The sequence below is a fragment of the Suricata suricatta genome, chromosome 3, assembly GCF_006229205.1.
Source record: "Suricata suricatta isolate VVHF042 chromosome 3, meerkat_22Aug2017_6uvM2_HiC, whole genome shotgun sequence".
NCBI classification, from domain to species: Eukaryota; Metazoa; Chordata; class Mammalia; order Carnivora; family Herpestidae; genus Suricata; species Suricata suricatta.
The window spans coordinates 170,652,033-170,668,616 of record NC_043702.1 but is presented as its reverse complement, the minus strand read 5'-3'; the positions used below and the strand labels follow the sequence as shown (position 1 = coordinate 170,668,616).

General features: G+C 44.4%; 1 protein-coding gene across 3 annotated transcripts in view; it reads right to left on the bottom strand.

Annotated features, from left to right (window-relative positions):
- Positions 1-16,584, bottom strand: part of SLAMF1 (signaling lymphocytic activation molecule family member 1) — a 35,727-nt gene that overhangs the window by 4,036 nt on the left and 15,107 nt on the right. For all 3 annotated transcript variants that reach the window (XM_029935808.1, XM_029935807.1, XM_029935809.1), the window contains exons 4-5: positions 11,477-11,575; positions 7,244-7,317 (exon numbers count right to left, since the gene is read on the bottom strand). In XM_029935808.1, the coding sequence (XP_029791668.1) occupies positions 7,244-7,317; positions 11,477-11,575 (173 nt within the window). The remainder of the gene's footprint in view (positions 1-7,243; positions 7,318-11,476; positions 11,576-16,584) is intronic.

Below are 16,584 nucleotides of genomic sequence, written 5' to 3'. Positions count from 1 at the left end.
AATTCTCGGGACTTTTCTTGGACTCCCCAGGTGACACTGCGGAGCTCACAGCCTGGTGAGACAGCGCGCGACACCACGGTCCCTTCCTAGGTGTTTAAACGTCTTCCTCACGGTGAACCGCTCCACTCTGGCTCTCACCAGGGAAGCTGAAGGGAACAGGATCTTCATAGCATCCGTCTCACTCTGTCACCTCCAGCCCGCGGAGCTCATCCCTGCCCACACCGCTTCTCCCGCTATTCCTTACTCCAGCATGGCTTCCCGATACTTCTCTTTCCTGCCCGAGTACTGAACTTAACAACAAGCACACATATCCAGAGGTGCCAGTTTACAAAGTTTTCCGCAGACACCACATTGGTCTCATACCCACTCTGTTAAATCTCATGGTGACATGTCACCGATGGAGAAGTTAAGGCTCAGAAAGACTTAATAATTTCCCATGTGCACAGGCAAGAAGGATCAAAGCCAGGAGTCCCACCTACTTAGAGGCATAAGGGAGAAGTTAAGAAGTTTGGGAAAGGATAGGCGTGCCTGCGTAGCTCAGTTTGTTGAGCACCCCACATCAGCGCAGGTCATGATGGTATGGTTTGTATGTTTGAGCCCCATGTTGGGCTTGCTGCTGGCAGTGCAGAGCCCATTTCAGACCTTCTTCTTCTTCTTCTTCTTCTTCTTCTTCTTTTAATTTTAATGTTTACTCAGTTCTTAGAGACGAGGTGGGGGCGGGCGCAGAGAGAGAGGGAGAACAGAATCCGAAGCAGGCTCCAGGCTCTGAGCTGTCAGCACAGAGCCCGATGCAGGGCTCAGACTCATGAACCATGAGATCGTGACCTGAACTGAAGTCAGCCACTTAACTGACTGAGCCACCCAGGTGTCCCCAGATCTTTGGTTCCCCTCTCTCTCTGTCCCTCCCCCACTTACAGTCTCACTCTCAAAAACAAATAAAACATTTAAACATTGAAAAAACAAGAAGTTTGGGAAAACTTCCCACTTTGACACAACATGGTTATTAGCACATTGCTAGATTTCCCTTCAGGATTTTAACCTGGATTTAGGGAATTATTTAAACATAGTTGTAATGGCTTCATGCATTTTGGCGTCTTGGCATCTTCAGTTAGGGCATGAGTCCAGGGAGCATGACCTACAAGAACCCTCAGGGGTGTTATGCTCACACAGTTTTTGTGAGCAGTGTCCCCTGAGCTGTGTAAGGTAGCTGTCCTGGTTGGACCTAGAGAGTTCCCTAGCAGACAGTGGACGTGGTTACATACTTTTCTCCGGTACCCTCATCTTTACCATGGGAACATATCACCATTGCAAATATGAACAAGGCAAATGTTAATATTTCACCATTGTCCACATAATTAGTCTTTATATGATATCACATAGGCATTGCAAATATGAACAAAGAAAACTGTAAAAATGTAGGGAAGTGCAAATGCATATTGATGTGTAAACAATAATAATTATATCTCCTATGTTTAAAACATACATGAAATTAAAATAATGGCCAAGGGGCGCCTGGGTGGCTCCATTGGTCAAGCATCTGACTCTTGTTTTTGGCTCAGGTTATGGTCTCATGGTTTTGTGGGTTCAAACCCTGCATTGGGCTCTGTGCTGATAGCATGGAGCCTGCTTGAGATTCTCTCTCTCTCCCCCCCTTTCTCTCTTCCCCTCCCCTACTCATGCTGTTTCTGTCTCTCTCAAAATAAATAAATTTAAAAAAATAATAATGACCAAAAAAGGCACATAAATCAGAAGGGGAAGTTCAAATGAAGATGGAGTCTTGCCCAGGAAGAGAATAAATATTAGACTTTGGTGAGTCAAGAATGCATTTTATAATTTCTAGGGTAGCAACTAAAAAACAAAAAAAAATTGCTTAATTACTGAAAAGGAGGGGAATGGGATAATAAAAATATAATTTAAAAGGAACTCCTGGCTCAGATAGCTTTACTCGTGAGTCCTGCCAAATATTTAAGGGGAAAAATAACATTGATTGTGCCCAATGGAAATACACCATTGAACCGTGACCCCCTGACCCCACCAAAAAAGTAGGTCCATTCAGAGTCTCTAAATGTGACCCATTATAGGGTCTTTGCAGATGTAATTAAGGTAAGGATTTCAAACTCAGGTCAAACTGGATTAGGGTGGTCCTAAATCCAGTGAGGAGCATTCTTTGAAGAGACAAGAAAAGAGAAGACACAGAGACACAGAGAGACGAGATGTAGGAGGAGATTGGAGTCTGTAGCTACAAGCTAACCAATGCCAAAGAGTACCCAGAGTCACCAGACGCTGGAAGAGGTAAAGGGTGAATGGCCCTGCTGGCACCTTCAACTTGGACTTCTGGCCTCCACGACTGTTAGAGAATAACTTGTTGTACTTTGAGCCTCCGAGGCCGTAGACATTTCATACAGGGGCACTACGAAATTAACATGCAGCTCCCACTCATAATCTTGGTATCGAAACCTCACCAGGCAATTACAAGAAAGGAAAATTGCAGGCCAATTCCACTCAGAAACCTAAACAGGACAACAACAACACCCTCCTAAGAAAATATTAACAAAATAAAACCCAGAAGTATTTTAAAAGGACCAGACTACATTGCTTATATTTCAGGAATGCAAAAGTGGTATAGTCTTTGCAGATCAGTGTGGCTCGGCAGATAAATAGAGCGACCCTACAACCCAGCAATTGGACTATGAGGTATTTATCCAAAGGATACAATATGCCAATTCGACGGAACACATGCCCCCAATGTTTATAGCAGTGCTATCTAAACAACCAAATTACAGAAAGAGCCCAAATGTCCGTCGACTGATGAGTGAATAAAGAAAATGTGGTATATATACATACAATGGAATACTACCCAGCAATCAAAAAGAATGAAATCTTGTCATTTGCAACAACATGGACGAAACTAGAATATTTTATGCTAAGTGAAATAAGTCAGAGAAATTTGTCATGTGTGGAATTTAAGAAACAAAACAGATGAACATGGGGAAGGGAAGGAAAAATAAGATAAAAACAGAGAAGGAGGCAAACCATAAGAGACTTTTAAATACAGAGAACAAACTGAGAATTGCTGGTGGGATGTTGGGGAGGGGGGTAGGTTAGACGGGTGAAAGGCACTTGTTGGGATGAGCACTGGGTGTTGTATGTAAGTGATGAATCACTAAATTCTACTCTTGAAATTATTATTACATTATATGTTAACTAACCTGGATTTAAATAAAAATTTAAAAATAAAATAATTAGGTGGTTAAAAAATTTTAAAAATCCCTAAGATCATGTCAATTGATGCAGAATGTTGATAAAATTCAACATTGATTCCTTAGCAAACCAATAGAAGAAAATATTCTCAATTAGATAGAATGGCAGTTATAAGAACCTTCAGCAAAAACAATATTTAATGGTCAGATATTGAAAGTTTCCCTTTGAGTTTGGGACCATCCAAGGGCGCTTCTAGTAACACTTCCCTTCAACAGTGGGTAAGGCATCTCAGCCGGTAAAACAAGAAGGAAGAGAAGTTATGTGATTTAAAAATAAAATAAACTATTTTTTTTACAGATGATATAGTTGTGTACAGAGAAAACTCAAGTCATCTAGAGATAAGTGACTAGAATTTTAAAATATAAAAATTAATTGTATTTCTGTGTACCAAAAAAACCAAAAACTAAAGATTTTTTAAAGATAACATTGATAATAGTATTTCACATATCAGATGTTCAAATGCTAAGTATAAATTATGATGGACAAGTCATCTTATAAAAACTATAAAACTTTATGTAGAGAAATTAAAGATTGACATAATGGAAAGGATAGATTATTTTGTGACTAGAAAGAATTAATACTATAAACATGGATAGTCTTCTCAAAGGGGTCAGTGGCGTTCTGATGAAAATTCCAGCAGGATTTTTAGGTAGAACTTGACAAACTGAATTTAAAATATATGTGAAAATGCCAAGGACTGAAAATGGCCAAGAACCTCTTGAAGAAGAACAAGAACAAAGGAGAAGACATTTTATCAGATATCAAACTTCAAATGAATCTGGAATAATGGGTCTGTAAAGACAGTACAGTCCAGGCATAAGCATAAGTGAACAGGCCAAAGGAGCAGAATAGAGAATAAAAAAAAAAAGTTGATCCTCACATATGTGGAGCCTTGATTTGTGATGATGGTGGCATGGGGGGGGGGTGCGGAGGGGGAAGGGCACTCTTTCCAATACATGGTCGATAGGATCTCCATTTGGAGGAAAACAAACACTGACCCATTTCACATCATACTCCAAAACTCATTTTCAGGTATATAACAGATACAATGTGAAAGATAAGCCAGATGGTCTTTAGAATAACAGAGAATATCTTCATTACCCAGGAGTAGTGAAAGATTTCTCCAACAGGACACAAAACTTCATCTATGGAGGAAGAGACTACTGAATTGTTCTACACTAAAGTTAAGAACTTTTCTTTATTGGAAGATTCACTGAGAAATTGCAAAGGCAAGCCACAGAATGGGTGAAGGTATCTGCTAACATGTAACTGCCAACAAGCTAAAAATATTTAAAGAACTTATACTGACCCATTCTAAAAAGCCCGAAGTTCAAAGAAAAATGGGTAAGAGATTTAACAGGTGCTTAAGAAAGAGGATATTAATATGGCCAATAAACATAAGAAGTGTTGTTCAACTTCCTTAACAATTTCTGGAATTTAAAATAAAGCTATAAAAAGACACGTCCAATGACCAAAATTGAAATGGCCAGGGGTGCCTGGCGTGGTGCCAGTTAAGCGTCTGACTACGACTCAGGTCACGATCTCACAGTTTATGAGTTTGAGCCCTGCATTGGGTTCTGTCCTGATAGCTCAGAGCTTGGAGCCTGCTTCAAATTCTGTGTCTCCCTCTCTCAAAAAATGAATAAACATTAAAAAAATTTTTTGAAGGCCGATAACACCCAGTTTTAATTAGAATGCATAGCTGCCCTTAAAATAAATTGCTTTTACTTTGAAAAACAGTTTGGCATTATGTAGCCAATTTGAGGATATGCGTCCTCTATGATTTAGCGATTCTACTTCTAGGTACATACCAAACAAAAATATCTGCATGTTTCTACCAAGAGACACACATGAATGTTCATAGTTGGAATTTTTATAATAGTTTCAAACTGGAAATAACCCAAATGACCATCAACAGTCAACTAGATAAAAAAAACTCTAGTATATTCATACACTGATCTTCTATAAAGCAATGAAAATAAATGTATTATATCAAGCACAAAGACATATGAATCTCATGAAACTAATATTGAGCCAAACAAAAACAAAAACAGACCCAAGAGGAAAAATACTGCAGGACTCCATTTTTATAAAGTTAAAGGGAGAAAGAGAGAGCGCGCTAAAGTATATTTTTAGAAGTCAGGATAGTGATCTATTTGGTAAGGAGAGAGAGACAAGAGACCAGGGCGTGGGCACTAGAAGGTCTTGTGGGGGTTGCTGGCCATGGTATGTTCCTTGATCTGGGGGTAGTTATATGGCATTAGAGCGCTCGATACCAAAAGATACAATTTCTCCTCAAATGGATCTGTAGAGCCAATGCAATCTTAACAGGTGTTTTCCTCCTCTTTCATGATCCTTGAGAAGCTGATTCTGAAATACATGTGTTAAGTACAAAGAGACAAAACTAGTCAAAAAAAATGGTTGGAGAAAAGCAAGGTGGGAAGATTTGCTTTAGTAGATACCACGACGGGGTAGTTCACTGAGCTGACAATGACACTTTGTGCCCTTCTGGTATATGTGTCACCCCTGACAGTAAGAAGACGGATGCGAGCAGCATCAGAGGGAATGGATGGGGAAGGCTAAAGTTGAATCTGTAAATGCAAAGGCAGAAGTGGCTCTTGGGACTCTCCTAGATACATAATTTTTCAGTTTATTTACTTATTTGGAGAGAAAGAGAGAGCCAGCAGGGGAGGGGCAGAGAGAGAGGGAGAGAGAGAATCCTAATCAGTCTCTGCGCTGTCAGCACAGAGCCCTGTGTGGGGCTCAAACCCACAAACCATGAGATCATGACTTGTGCCAAAACCAAAAGTCAGAAGTTTAACCAACTGAGCCACCCAGGTGCCCTGGGACTCTACTATTTTTTAATGTTTTAATGTTATTTATTTATTTTCGAGAGAGACGGAGAGAGAGAACAAGTGGGGGAGGGGCAGAGAGAGAGGGAGACCCAGAATCCAAAGCAGGCTCCAGGCTCTGAGCTGTCAGCACAGAGCCCGATGCGGGGCTCGAACTGATGAACAATGAGATCATGATCTGAGCCAAAGTAGGACGCTCAACCAAATGACCATCCAGGTGCCCCAGCTTTCTTATTTTTAAATGGAGCTTGGCGGTCATGGGTAGTGATGGCCTATGTATTAAACCCTCCAGGTCACTAGGGGGCAGTAGAAATAAGAGCTTTGTCCAAGAGTCCATCCCTGGTTATCAGAAATGCCTTGTTATCTGATGCAATTTTCCAAGGTGCCAATCAAAGCTGTCTTCACCTTCATGTCCTTTATTCCAGAATTTGCTTCCTTTGAATGACCAGATTCTGTCATTGCTTCATAGAATTGCCTTCATATCTGAAAAACTAGAATATCTTCCTATCTAATCATATTCCATTAGCGTTCCTCTAACTTCTAACATATCTGCATCTTGACTTCATCACGACTGGTTTTACATTCTTCTCTCCGGCTCAGTCCAACGACCTTCCTGCAGGTTTTGTCTTCTTTCATCTGCAGCCTACATATCACTGTCTCTCCAGCCAGAATCCCCAGATCCTCCTTCCTGGTCTCTGTTGTGCTTTTCAAACTCCTACACTTGCATCAGACCGACACATCATACTGCAGCCTCTCTAAACCTTCCCTCTATCCTCAGGCCTGCACCCCTGTCCCTTGAGAAGGGAGAGTTAGGTACCAGGAACCCACAGATACCTGGAACACCACAGCTGGAGGAGCTGTGTCTCATGGGTTTCTTGCTTCCTCATTTTTCCCCTATGAAGACACAGATGAACCCAGTGTTTTCATTATTTCAAATAATAAATAGCCCCATCTGACATTGAAGTTTAATGCCTTTTTGGAGAGCACTCTTTCTTGACTTCTGCTTCCCTAATTTCCTCTGCTCCAGAACCCATGGAGAACCATGGATGTCAGACGAGCAAGATGGACTGGCCAGGAATCCCACTTACACATGGCAGGTCCTCCCCGGACAAAGAAAGCATAGAACTTACACCTGATTGCTGGACTTGGGCGTAGATAGTAAGACTTTTTGCTTCTGTTGTTGGCTGGTAATGATTTGCTTTACCTGGGGGAAAAGAAATCACAGTGGTTATCTCTCTCTGGCCCGCCCAGAGGACTCTGCTCACACCTATGTGATCTTTATCCCCACCGCATACACCGCTTTCCCACGAGTACCAAAGGAACAAACACCAAGTCCCCAACCCCCCGTATATGTGTCACATGACATGAAGTTAGTTACTTGATCTCTCTGTTTCTATTTCTCTATCCAAATGGGACTGAAGTATCTGCTGTTGTGATGATCACATGAGACGTCTGTAAAGCATTTAGGACAGTGCCTGGGACATAGAAAATTCCCAGTACGTGTCACATGGAGTTGAATGCCATTCAGTTGTTTTAATCTCTATTGTTTAACGTGCATATCTTGTCTCCTCCCGGGATTCTAAGTGCTTCAAGGACAGGACTTATGACCCTTTCATACTCTCCCACTTGTGGCATGGCACTTCGCTCAGCTTCCTCAACCCTGTTTCTGGGGCACTTTGTGCATGTGTAGGAGAAGCGGGCACAAGATGGATGATCCCCAGGACTGATGGGAAAATAAAGCCACAGTGTCATTCTAACCCCCAGCACCTGGAAACTTTGCTTAGAGCCTAGGATCTCTGGGGTTTAATTCACTGCAAAACACTTTCATGTTTAACCAGTTTTTTAACTTCGTCTTTTTAAATTGTCAAAATAATGCGTCCTCATTACAAAAATTAAAATTGTATAAGGTCAAAAGTATGCCCCCCCCCCGCAAGCAAAGCAGTTTCATTCCCAGAAACAATCACTGTTAAATTTGACATATATCCTTTCAGACCAGCCCTGCGCAATTCCAGGAATGTCACATCCCTGCAGTCTGAGGTGGTGGCCACAAGCCACTAGTGGCTACTGAGTACTGAGTACTAGCTAGGCCTGGTGCAACTGAAGAACTGAATTTTAAATGTTATTTAATTCCAATTGATTTAAATTTAAACAGCCACATGTGGCTAGTGACTATCATATTAGTGCAATTCTGGACACTTCCTATACAGATTGTTTTTTAATGCAATGGGGTTGCATTCTCTACCTCCTTCTCTGTAACTTGACCTTTTCACTCACCACGGGCTGTGGACGTATCCCATGCGAGTGCAGTAGACCTAGCTCATTCTTTCTAATGTTTCCTGGTATTCTTTATGTGCTTCATGCAGCGGTGAGAAGGATGGAGTGAAAGTACCAGAATAAAGGAGGGAGGCTAATGTGGGGACTCCTGCAAATTCCAGGCAGAAGCAATGTCAGCTTGATCCAGAGGAAATAACACAGAATCTTTAGGCTGGACTTATTTTAGCACCGGTTTATCCTCTTAAAAACCTAGGAGCTGGTCTCTGAGGGAACACACCAAGGAGAGGCTTTTATTTGGAAGGGGAAGGCTGAGGATGTATGTATGCAGTGGAGGTGCTAGAATGTGCTCCGTGAGAATATGATCCTTGGGGCGGAAAGCGAAGCTCAAAGCTTTCAAAGAATGTCCGTGTATGATGCGCCCGTGTGCAGGTGGGCACGGGGTGCCGCCTGGATCCAGCTTTACTTTTTTGGCCAGGATTGATACCGGCTGCAGAGTGTCCATGTGCGCATGCGCGTGTGCGTGTTTGCGCATGTGTAGAATGCAGGTGCTAGCCGAGGTTACATAGCGGGTGCAGGGCAGGTCTGTTAAAAGAGTGTTTGCAAAGTTGGCCATGCCCGCCCTGCGCTGTCCTCAGTCTGTACGGGAACAAACAGTGGAAAACAGACACCAGTCTTGAGGACTTCAACTTTCAGGTCAGCTTCAGGCTGCAACTTATAATTGTGGGGACAGCGCTGAACGCTCAGATGGAAAAGGAAGGCTGAATACTGCTTCCTAGAAAAATCCTGGATCAGGATCGTTTGGTCGCGTATTTTCCTTCCTAGCTCCAGAGCTGGTTTTCGGTCAGCTCAACTCAGCACAGTCAATGAGGCCCTAGAAATGAAAATGTTTATAGTGGCCTTGGAATTAGGGTGGCTACATCCTAGGTCTCGCTAGCTGAGTGGCATTGGACAAAACTTGGCGTCCAGTTGGGTCTCTTCTCTTACCATAATTGCTGGTCATAGGATTTAAGCATTGCTATTTTAATTTCGTCCATTAAGAGATTTGTCCATGTGTGTATGTGTCTGTTCATCTCTCATGCATCTGTCCATGACCCACCATCTATCCATGGACACCCTGCATTCGGTGTTTGGGTGTATGGACTCATGGGTCCCCACAACACCATGTACCTTACATAATTTCACCCTCGTTTTGCTGGGGAGACCTCATTTGTTCAGTTACACAGCCCATCAGTGGCAAAGTCTGCATGTGAATGTAAGTTTGTCCGATGCCAGACCCCATACTTTAAAGCAGTGTCTTCTGGAGATGAAATCGCTAGGGAGGCCCTTTGAAAATTTTCAGGGTCAGGCAGGTTTTTTCCCACAGGTTTTGAGGCAAGATTTTCATGTTCTTGCCTTATAAGGATGCATGGTGGCTGGAGACGAAGATGGATATGTGTGTTGGGGAAGGTTTTAGCGACTTCTGGGGGAATGGGGCCATCTTTCCCTTCAGAGAACCGCCACATGATGGGCAGAATGCGGCTGCGGGAAAGAGGGTGGGTTAGGATGCCAGCACCTGCTCTGGAGTGGGTAGCATGGTTGTGGTAATCTCAGGGTTTTTAATTCTGGTATCTCATGGTTTCCTTATTATCCAAGCCAAATGTGGGTGCCCTGCCCCATCCCCTTAGGCTCTCATCATGGTTTCTGTCTGAATCACCCCACCCCACCCCCTCCCCAGCTAACTCTTAGATGGAGGAAATGAGACAGAAGTAGGTGGCTGGGCTGTGATCTTGACTTTCTTCAGACAAGCAAGCCCAGCTCAGAATGCTGTGGTAAGGACTTTTTCGAGAAGGTTACACATGACTGATGTTCTTGTGGATAAGATCAGCCACCCGCTTGGTGGCGTGAAGATCAAGTCCTGTCCTCGCCACGGGAAGGCCAGCCCGGCGACCTGGACCTGTGAGACCGTGGTGTGGGCGGATGAGGAGAATGGGGTCAAGCATATTGCTCGGTGACGTGGAGTCAAGGGACAGCTTGGAAGGGAAGCCAAGAGACACTACCTCTGTGTACTTAACCTGCAAGGAAATAATTGGGCCTTCATAGCTACCCTGGGTGATTATTTGGTTTGGCCTTAAGCAACCTCACAAATGGTACAGTTTCCCAAGGTGAGTCAAAATTTGTGCAAAAATCTTAGTAAAGAGCTTTTCCTCTGCCGCCTTCCAAGGGACCTTCCCAAGGGCATGTAGCCTGGTGGTTGGGAGTCAGTTTGGGCCTCTCATTACCAGGCTGGGTGAACTCACACGAGTCAGATAGCCTCTCTCTATGTCTGTTATCCCATTGCTAAATCATGTAGAAACAACTAGCTTACTATTTGCAGAGGGATATTGCAAAAATAAAAAGAAATTATAGAAAGGTTTCAACCTTGATGAAAGCATTTTACTATAATGTCCTATTATTAGTCAGTAATTCTAACGCTCCTTGAATGGGATGCAGGAGCTCCCTGGAATCTGAGTCTGGTGAACATTGTTACGCCTCTTGTCTGGACCCCACAGCACCCCGTATATACGTCTACTGCAGTGAGAGGCATACAGAATGAGCATGATCTGTGTAAGGCCTCTCATGTTAGACACCTGCGGCTCATCCCTCTTTTCCTCCACAGCTTAATGTAGGGGATCAAGACATGTCGAATTACGGGGTGCCTGGGAGGCTCAGTCACTGAAGCGTCCGACTCTTGATTTTGGCTCAGGTCATGATACCAAGGTCATGGGATCAGGCCCCAAATTGGGCTCTGTGTTGGCAGCACTGAGCTGCTTGGGATTCTCTCTCTCTCTCTCTCTCTCTCTCTCTCTCTCTCCCCCTCTCTCTCTGCCCCTCCCCCTCCTCTCTGTCTCTCACTCTCTATCTCTTTCAAAATAAATAAACAAACATTACTTTTTTAAAAAGACACGTTGCATTAGACTGAACTGAGCCAGGTCCCAGGATATGTGTATTTAATTATTACAAAGGTGCTTTGTGGCGAAAGGCCAACGTGGTGCAAGCAGACCTTTGCTCGTGGGGAGCGGTCCCTGCCCCCACAGAATCTGATATGCATCTCTTCATTGTCACACACCCACCTCTTCTTCTCAACAGCAGCACAGCCACTTCGAGAGTCAAGATGACACCGACGATGGCCCCTAAGGAGAGCCCGACATACAGTCCCCATGGTCTCAGTTCTGAAAAAAAAATCAAAGGGCAATCTCAACAGCACTGCGAGTTGAAAAACATCCTTCGCGGATGTGGGGAGACCAAGTCTCGTGTTCTCTTTCTACATTTTCAGGGGAGACATCCATTCTGATGGTGTCAGATAGCAGCTTCAGGTCACCAAAGGCTTGTCTTATCTTCATTTCTCTCACTCTACTCCACTTTCCTAATTTCCAGAAAGATTTTTCTATTCAAATGCCTGATGGGCACCTTGATGAACACATATCTCAAATCAGACTCACCTTTGTCCCAAGTCAGCCCCTCTGCCCATTTCCCTAGTGTTAAATCGCTGATGCGTCCTGCATCCATTCTGGTAAAAAGAGCATGTGGGTACCACCTGCTGTCCCCACACCCCCACTCCGTTCTCAGGAGACGCTGAGAGGAAGAACAACCAACCTGCGTCTTTTAAAAATAAACACAATGGCGCTATTATTGTTCTTCCATGCACATAACTGTATTAAGGCCGCTGGACCCGAACTGAAGGAAAAGCATGTATGTCTTCCTCTCAGGGATCCTCATGCTTCATATGAGTCCTTAAGTGGCAATCGGCCGGCTCAGAGTCACAGAGCCACTATTTTCTTTTTCTTTCTCTCCTTTACCCATGTCACCAAATCCTTCTGAGTCAGGAGCAGTATCTTGGAAAAGAGGGAATGAGACCTAAAGTGGCAGCAGAAAAGGCATTTAGCTTACTGATGTCGTAACGGGCGATGGGCAGAGGGACTGACTTGGGACAAAGGTGAGTCTGATTTGAGGCTTTATTTTTAGTGCGTGTGTATTAATGAACTTAATACTCAGAGCAGCCCTGTGAGGGAGCTCTTCCCATTACTCCCATGTTGTGTGCAAGGAAGCAGGCATGGAGACCCTCAAAATACGAGAGCTTGGTCTAGGGGTACCAATGTGCCTGAGCGGGGAAGACAGACTTCTTGAAGACTCAGAGAGAATTACGGGCTTGGGGTGAATTACCCAGAGTCATGAACAGTGGGGTCACCCTGAAGGACCAGGATTTTAAGTAAAGTAATAGTATTAAGGCTCTAAATACAGCTGACCCTTGAATAGCCCAGAGCATTAGGAGTACTGACCCGCTGACACAGCTGAAAACCCACGTGTAACTTTTGATTCCCCAAAAACCTGTTAATAACCTACAGTTAACCAGAAACCTTCCTGATAACATAAATAGTTGATTAACATATATTTTTATGTTATATGTATTAGATACAGTACTCTTACAGTAAAGTAAGCTAAAGAAAATGTTAAGAAAACCATAAGGAAGAGAAGATCCATTTCTAGTACTGTACTGTATTTAAAAAAAAATCTGCATAAAAGTGGATCTGCCCAGTTCAAACCCATGTGTTGAAGGGTCAGCTCTAGTAGAGCTGGGGTTAGCATTAACGCTTCAGGGTAGTTTATAAGGATGATTGTAGAATCAGCCTGCTCGTTGTTGAACTTGGGGTGGATTTTGGGTGGAGAAGTTGAAATGAAGGAACAGGTGGATTATAGAGGAGCAGGGTCCCTGCAGACACAACTCACAGAGTTGACCTATGACATTCACAGAGTGGGCCAAAGCTACAGGCTAAAGTCTCAGGGAACTGATAAAAGGCATCCCACCAAGATCCAAGTGGGCCTTCGGCCTGATGGATCACCAGAGATTGCCTTCTGGGTTTGAAAAGATTCTTCTTTTTCCTTCGTGGGCCTTTCATACACCAAGGCATCCCAAGGAATCTCACTCAACTGGCTTTGTAAGCATCTTGATTATTGATCGTCTTCCCCAGATTGAAGACGCTTTAACCCGGGCAGTTACCAACTCTAGCAGACAGTCCTGCTGTATAACGTGATCAAATGCCAGGGTGCAAACAGAGAGTCCCTCTAAGACTCTTGGATTAATATAAAACCAAAGATTTGAGCATTTAGACACCATTGTGGTTGGAACTTCCTGTAAGTGACCCCGCTGAACTACTTGTGGTCACTGAGAACCCTCTTGGCAGGTGGGACGCGTGCCTGTGGGTGCATGTGTGTCTGAGACAGCACAAAAGAGAATGATCAGGATGATTACTCAGGGCTTATGTTGCCAACACTAGGGGTCCATGGAGAAGTGTCCCGAATCCTAAGCTAAGAAGCAGAGACAGCAGCCGAGCACCGCCATGTTCCGTGAGTCCATGGAGCTGACCCAGCAAATTGTGATAGCAGGTCTGACTATTCTGAGACCATTTCTCTCTCTTCTTCCCTCATGTATGTTGGGAACCTTCTAAAACAACAATTAATTTAAGAACAAGTGACTGAGCCAGAGCACGTGACAGCACTGGCTCTGTTTCTTCTCCAGGGAGTCATGAGGATGGAAGCCATCTGCTACCCTCATCCTAGGACATAACCAACCAGCCTCTGACCGTCCAGCCAGATCTGAGAGGCAGGCTGGCCATCGTCCTAAGAGAGATTTCACAAGCCCTGATTCTTCTCCTAGTCTTTGGATACGAAGTAATGTGAATCTATTCGAGGATTTAAGTGACAGGTCCATAGACATTTGTAATATTAAGGGACCCGTAGCATCATCTCACCAAACTCACTAATTTTATGCGGAGGAAACTGAGATTCAGACAGGCATGCCGAGTCACAGAGAAGTCGATGGCAGAGCTGGGCAAGGTGAGAACTGGGGACCTCACAGTCTTGTGTTTTCACCTGTGATGACGGGGCCCCCCTGGGAAAGCCCTGGGAGGTGCCCATGCCTCAACATCCTTCCCCAACACCTGCCCAGTCTCGTGCCCTGTGCTGTGCCCCCACCCCTTCCTCCCGCTGCACCTCCCGCTACCTGCCAGGCCTGCGCAGTGTTGACACCCAGGCCAACCCTACCTCCTCTGTCTCCATTTTCCTGACCTCTTCCAGTTCCCACTGTTCCCTGCCCTCGGACTCTGCAGCACCTTGGTTTACATCATATGCCTTAGAACCTGAGTTGTGACATTATCTTTCCTGTGCAGCCTGTTTTCAGTGAGGTCATTTGGAACCAGAGAGGGAGATTCAAATTCTGGACTACCACTTGGTAGCTCTGTGACCTCAGATAGGCTTCTCGTAACTTCTGGGGCCTCAGTCTCCTCGACTGCAAAGTGAGCATGACAATATCCAGTCACACAGTTGTTCTGCTGAGCCAAGGAAATAATTGTAGGAGATTGATCGTCAGGGTTGATTCGGCTGATCTGGCTGGCCAGGCGGGTGTCCCCTTCCTCCCTCACCGCTCCATGTGCGTCCCTCCCCAAGCTGCGCGCTTGGTCGAAGAGGATGGCCATCCCTGATAGGGGAGGACCGTTCTTCGGTCAAGGGTACACGAGTAGCTGCGCTCCCTGCTAGAACCTCCAAACAAGCTCTCAAGGAAATAATTGTAGGAGGTGCCCAGAGCACAGCACGAGGTGCACACACGCCAGCTCCTTCCTCCAGCCTCCGCTCCCCACCAGCTGCTAGCCTCTCAGAGGCCGGATGCCACCTCTTTCCCTCTTTTGCTGCTATCTTAGGACATGGTGCACAGTGAGTCCTCAGTAAGTTCCTTCTGGTTGATTGGAAGGACAAGAAGACAGTTTTGATCTCACATTCAGAGGAGTCCCTTCGCTGGCCACCGGCTCTCCAGCCGCATCCTGTCGTTGGCTTATGACTTTGTTTCCCTCCCTGTCTAGCAGGTCCAAGTGTCCTTATACATGGTGCTCATCTGTTTGGTACTATTATCTAGTGGTATGGATGTTTATATGGAAACTAAATGTCAGGAACTCCCTGCCCTTAGCACTTTGGGTCGATATGGAGAGAAGGCTGTCTGGCTGCCTGTGATTCCCGCCATGTCAGATAATAACTTCCTTGTTGTCCTCCAAGTCTTTGCTTTGCTTCTCTGGCTCCACTTGCTGTAGTCTGGGCTGTTCTGGGTGCAAGGTTCAATGCCTTCATCAGTTTACACACACACACAGCCAAAAACCTACACCAAGATTTTGTGGGTGTGAATCTTCTGCTGAAGATCTGAAAGGTCACAGGGAGCATATTCCATCATGAACCAGGCGGCTTTCTACCATCTGACAGGCTCTGACCTTCTTTTTCTATTCCTACATCTGCACAAGCCACATCTGTCCCCTTTCTTGCATGGAATCATCTAAACCACAGCTGAATTCTTTGGGGGAAGGTGTCACCGTCTGCCGGCTAACATTTAAACTAAGGTTCTATATTCTAAACAAACTTTGCTCCTTTCCAAAGAAGAATTTAGTAGAAGTTTCTTAATATGTTATATTATTTTTCTACCTAGTAAGCTAGAGAAGTCCCACCTAGATTGTAAATCCTTGAAGGCAGACCCTGTGCTTGAAGCTTTATTTGCACCCCCACGACCCACCACCTGTTACAATGTAAGGGGGGCACTTAATGACCACAAGATAAAGGAAGATAAATTAAATTAGAAGCCACAGAAAGAAGGCATTCCTGTATCCTTTGGTTAAGAATTATCAGAACGCTAAATGTAAGAAGGCCTCAGAAAGAATGCAGGGTCACTTTTTTGTTTGTTTGTTTTTTTGGATACTATTTTTTTTTATAATAGTTTATTGTCAAATTGGTTTCCATATAACACCCAGTGCTTCTCCCCACAAGTGCCCCCCACCATGACCATCACCTTCTCCCTCCCTCCCTCTCCCCTTTCAGTCCATGGTTCGTTTTCAGTATTCAGTAGTCTCCCTTGATCTGTGTCCCTCACTCTTCCCCGCTCTCTTTCCCCCTTCCTCTCCCCATGGTCCCCTGCCAGGTCTCTCCTGTTAGACCTATGAATGCAAACATATGGTATCTATCCTTCTCTGCCTGACTTATTTCACTTAGCATGACACCCTCGAGGTCCATCCACTTTGCTACAAATGGTAATATTTCATTCTTCCTCATTGCCATATAGTACTCCATTGTATATATATACCACATCTTCTTGATCCATTCATCAGTTGATGGACATTTAGGCTCTTTCTATGATTTGGCTATTGTTGAC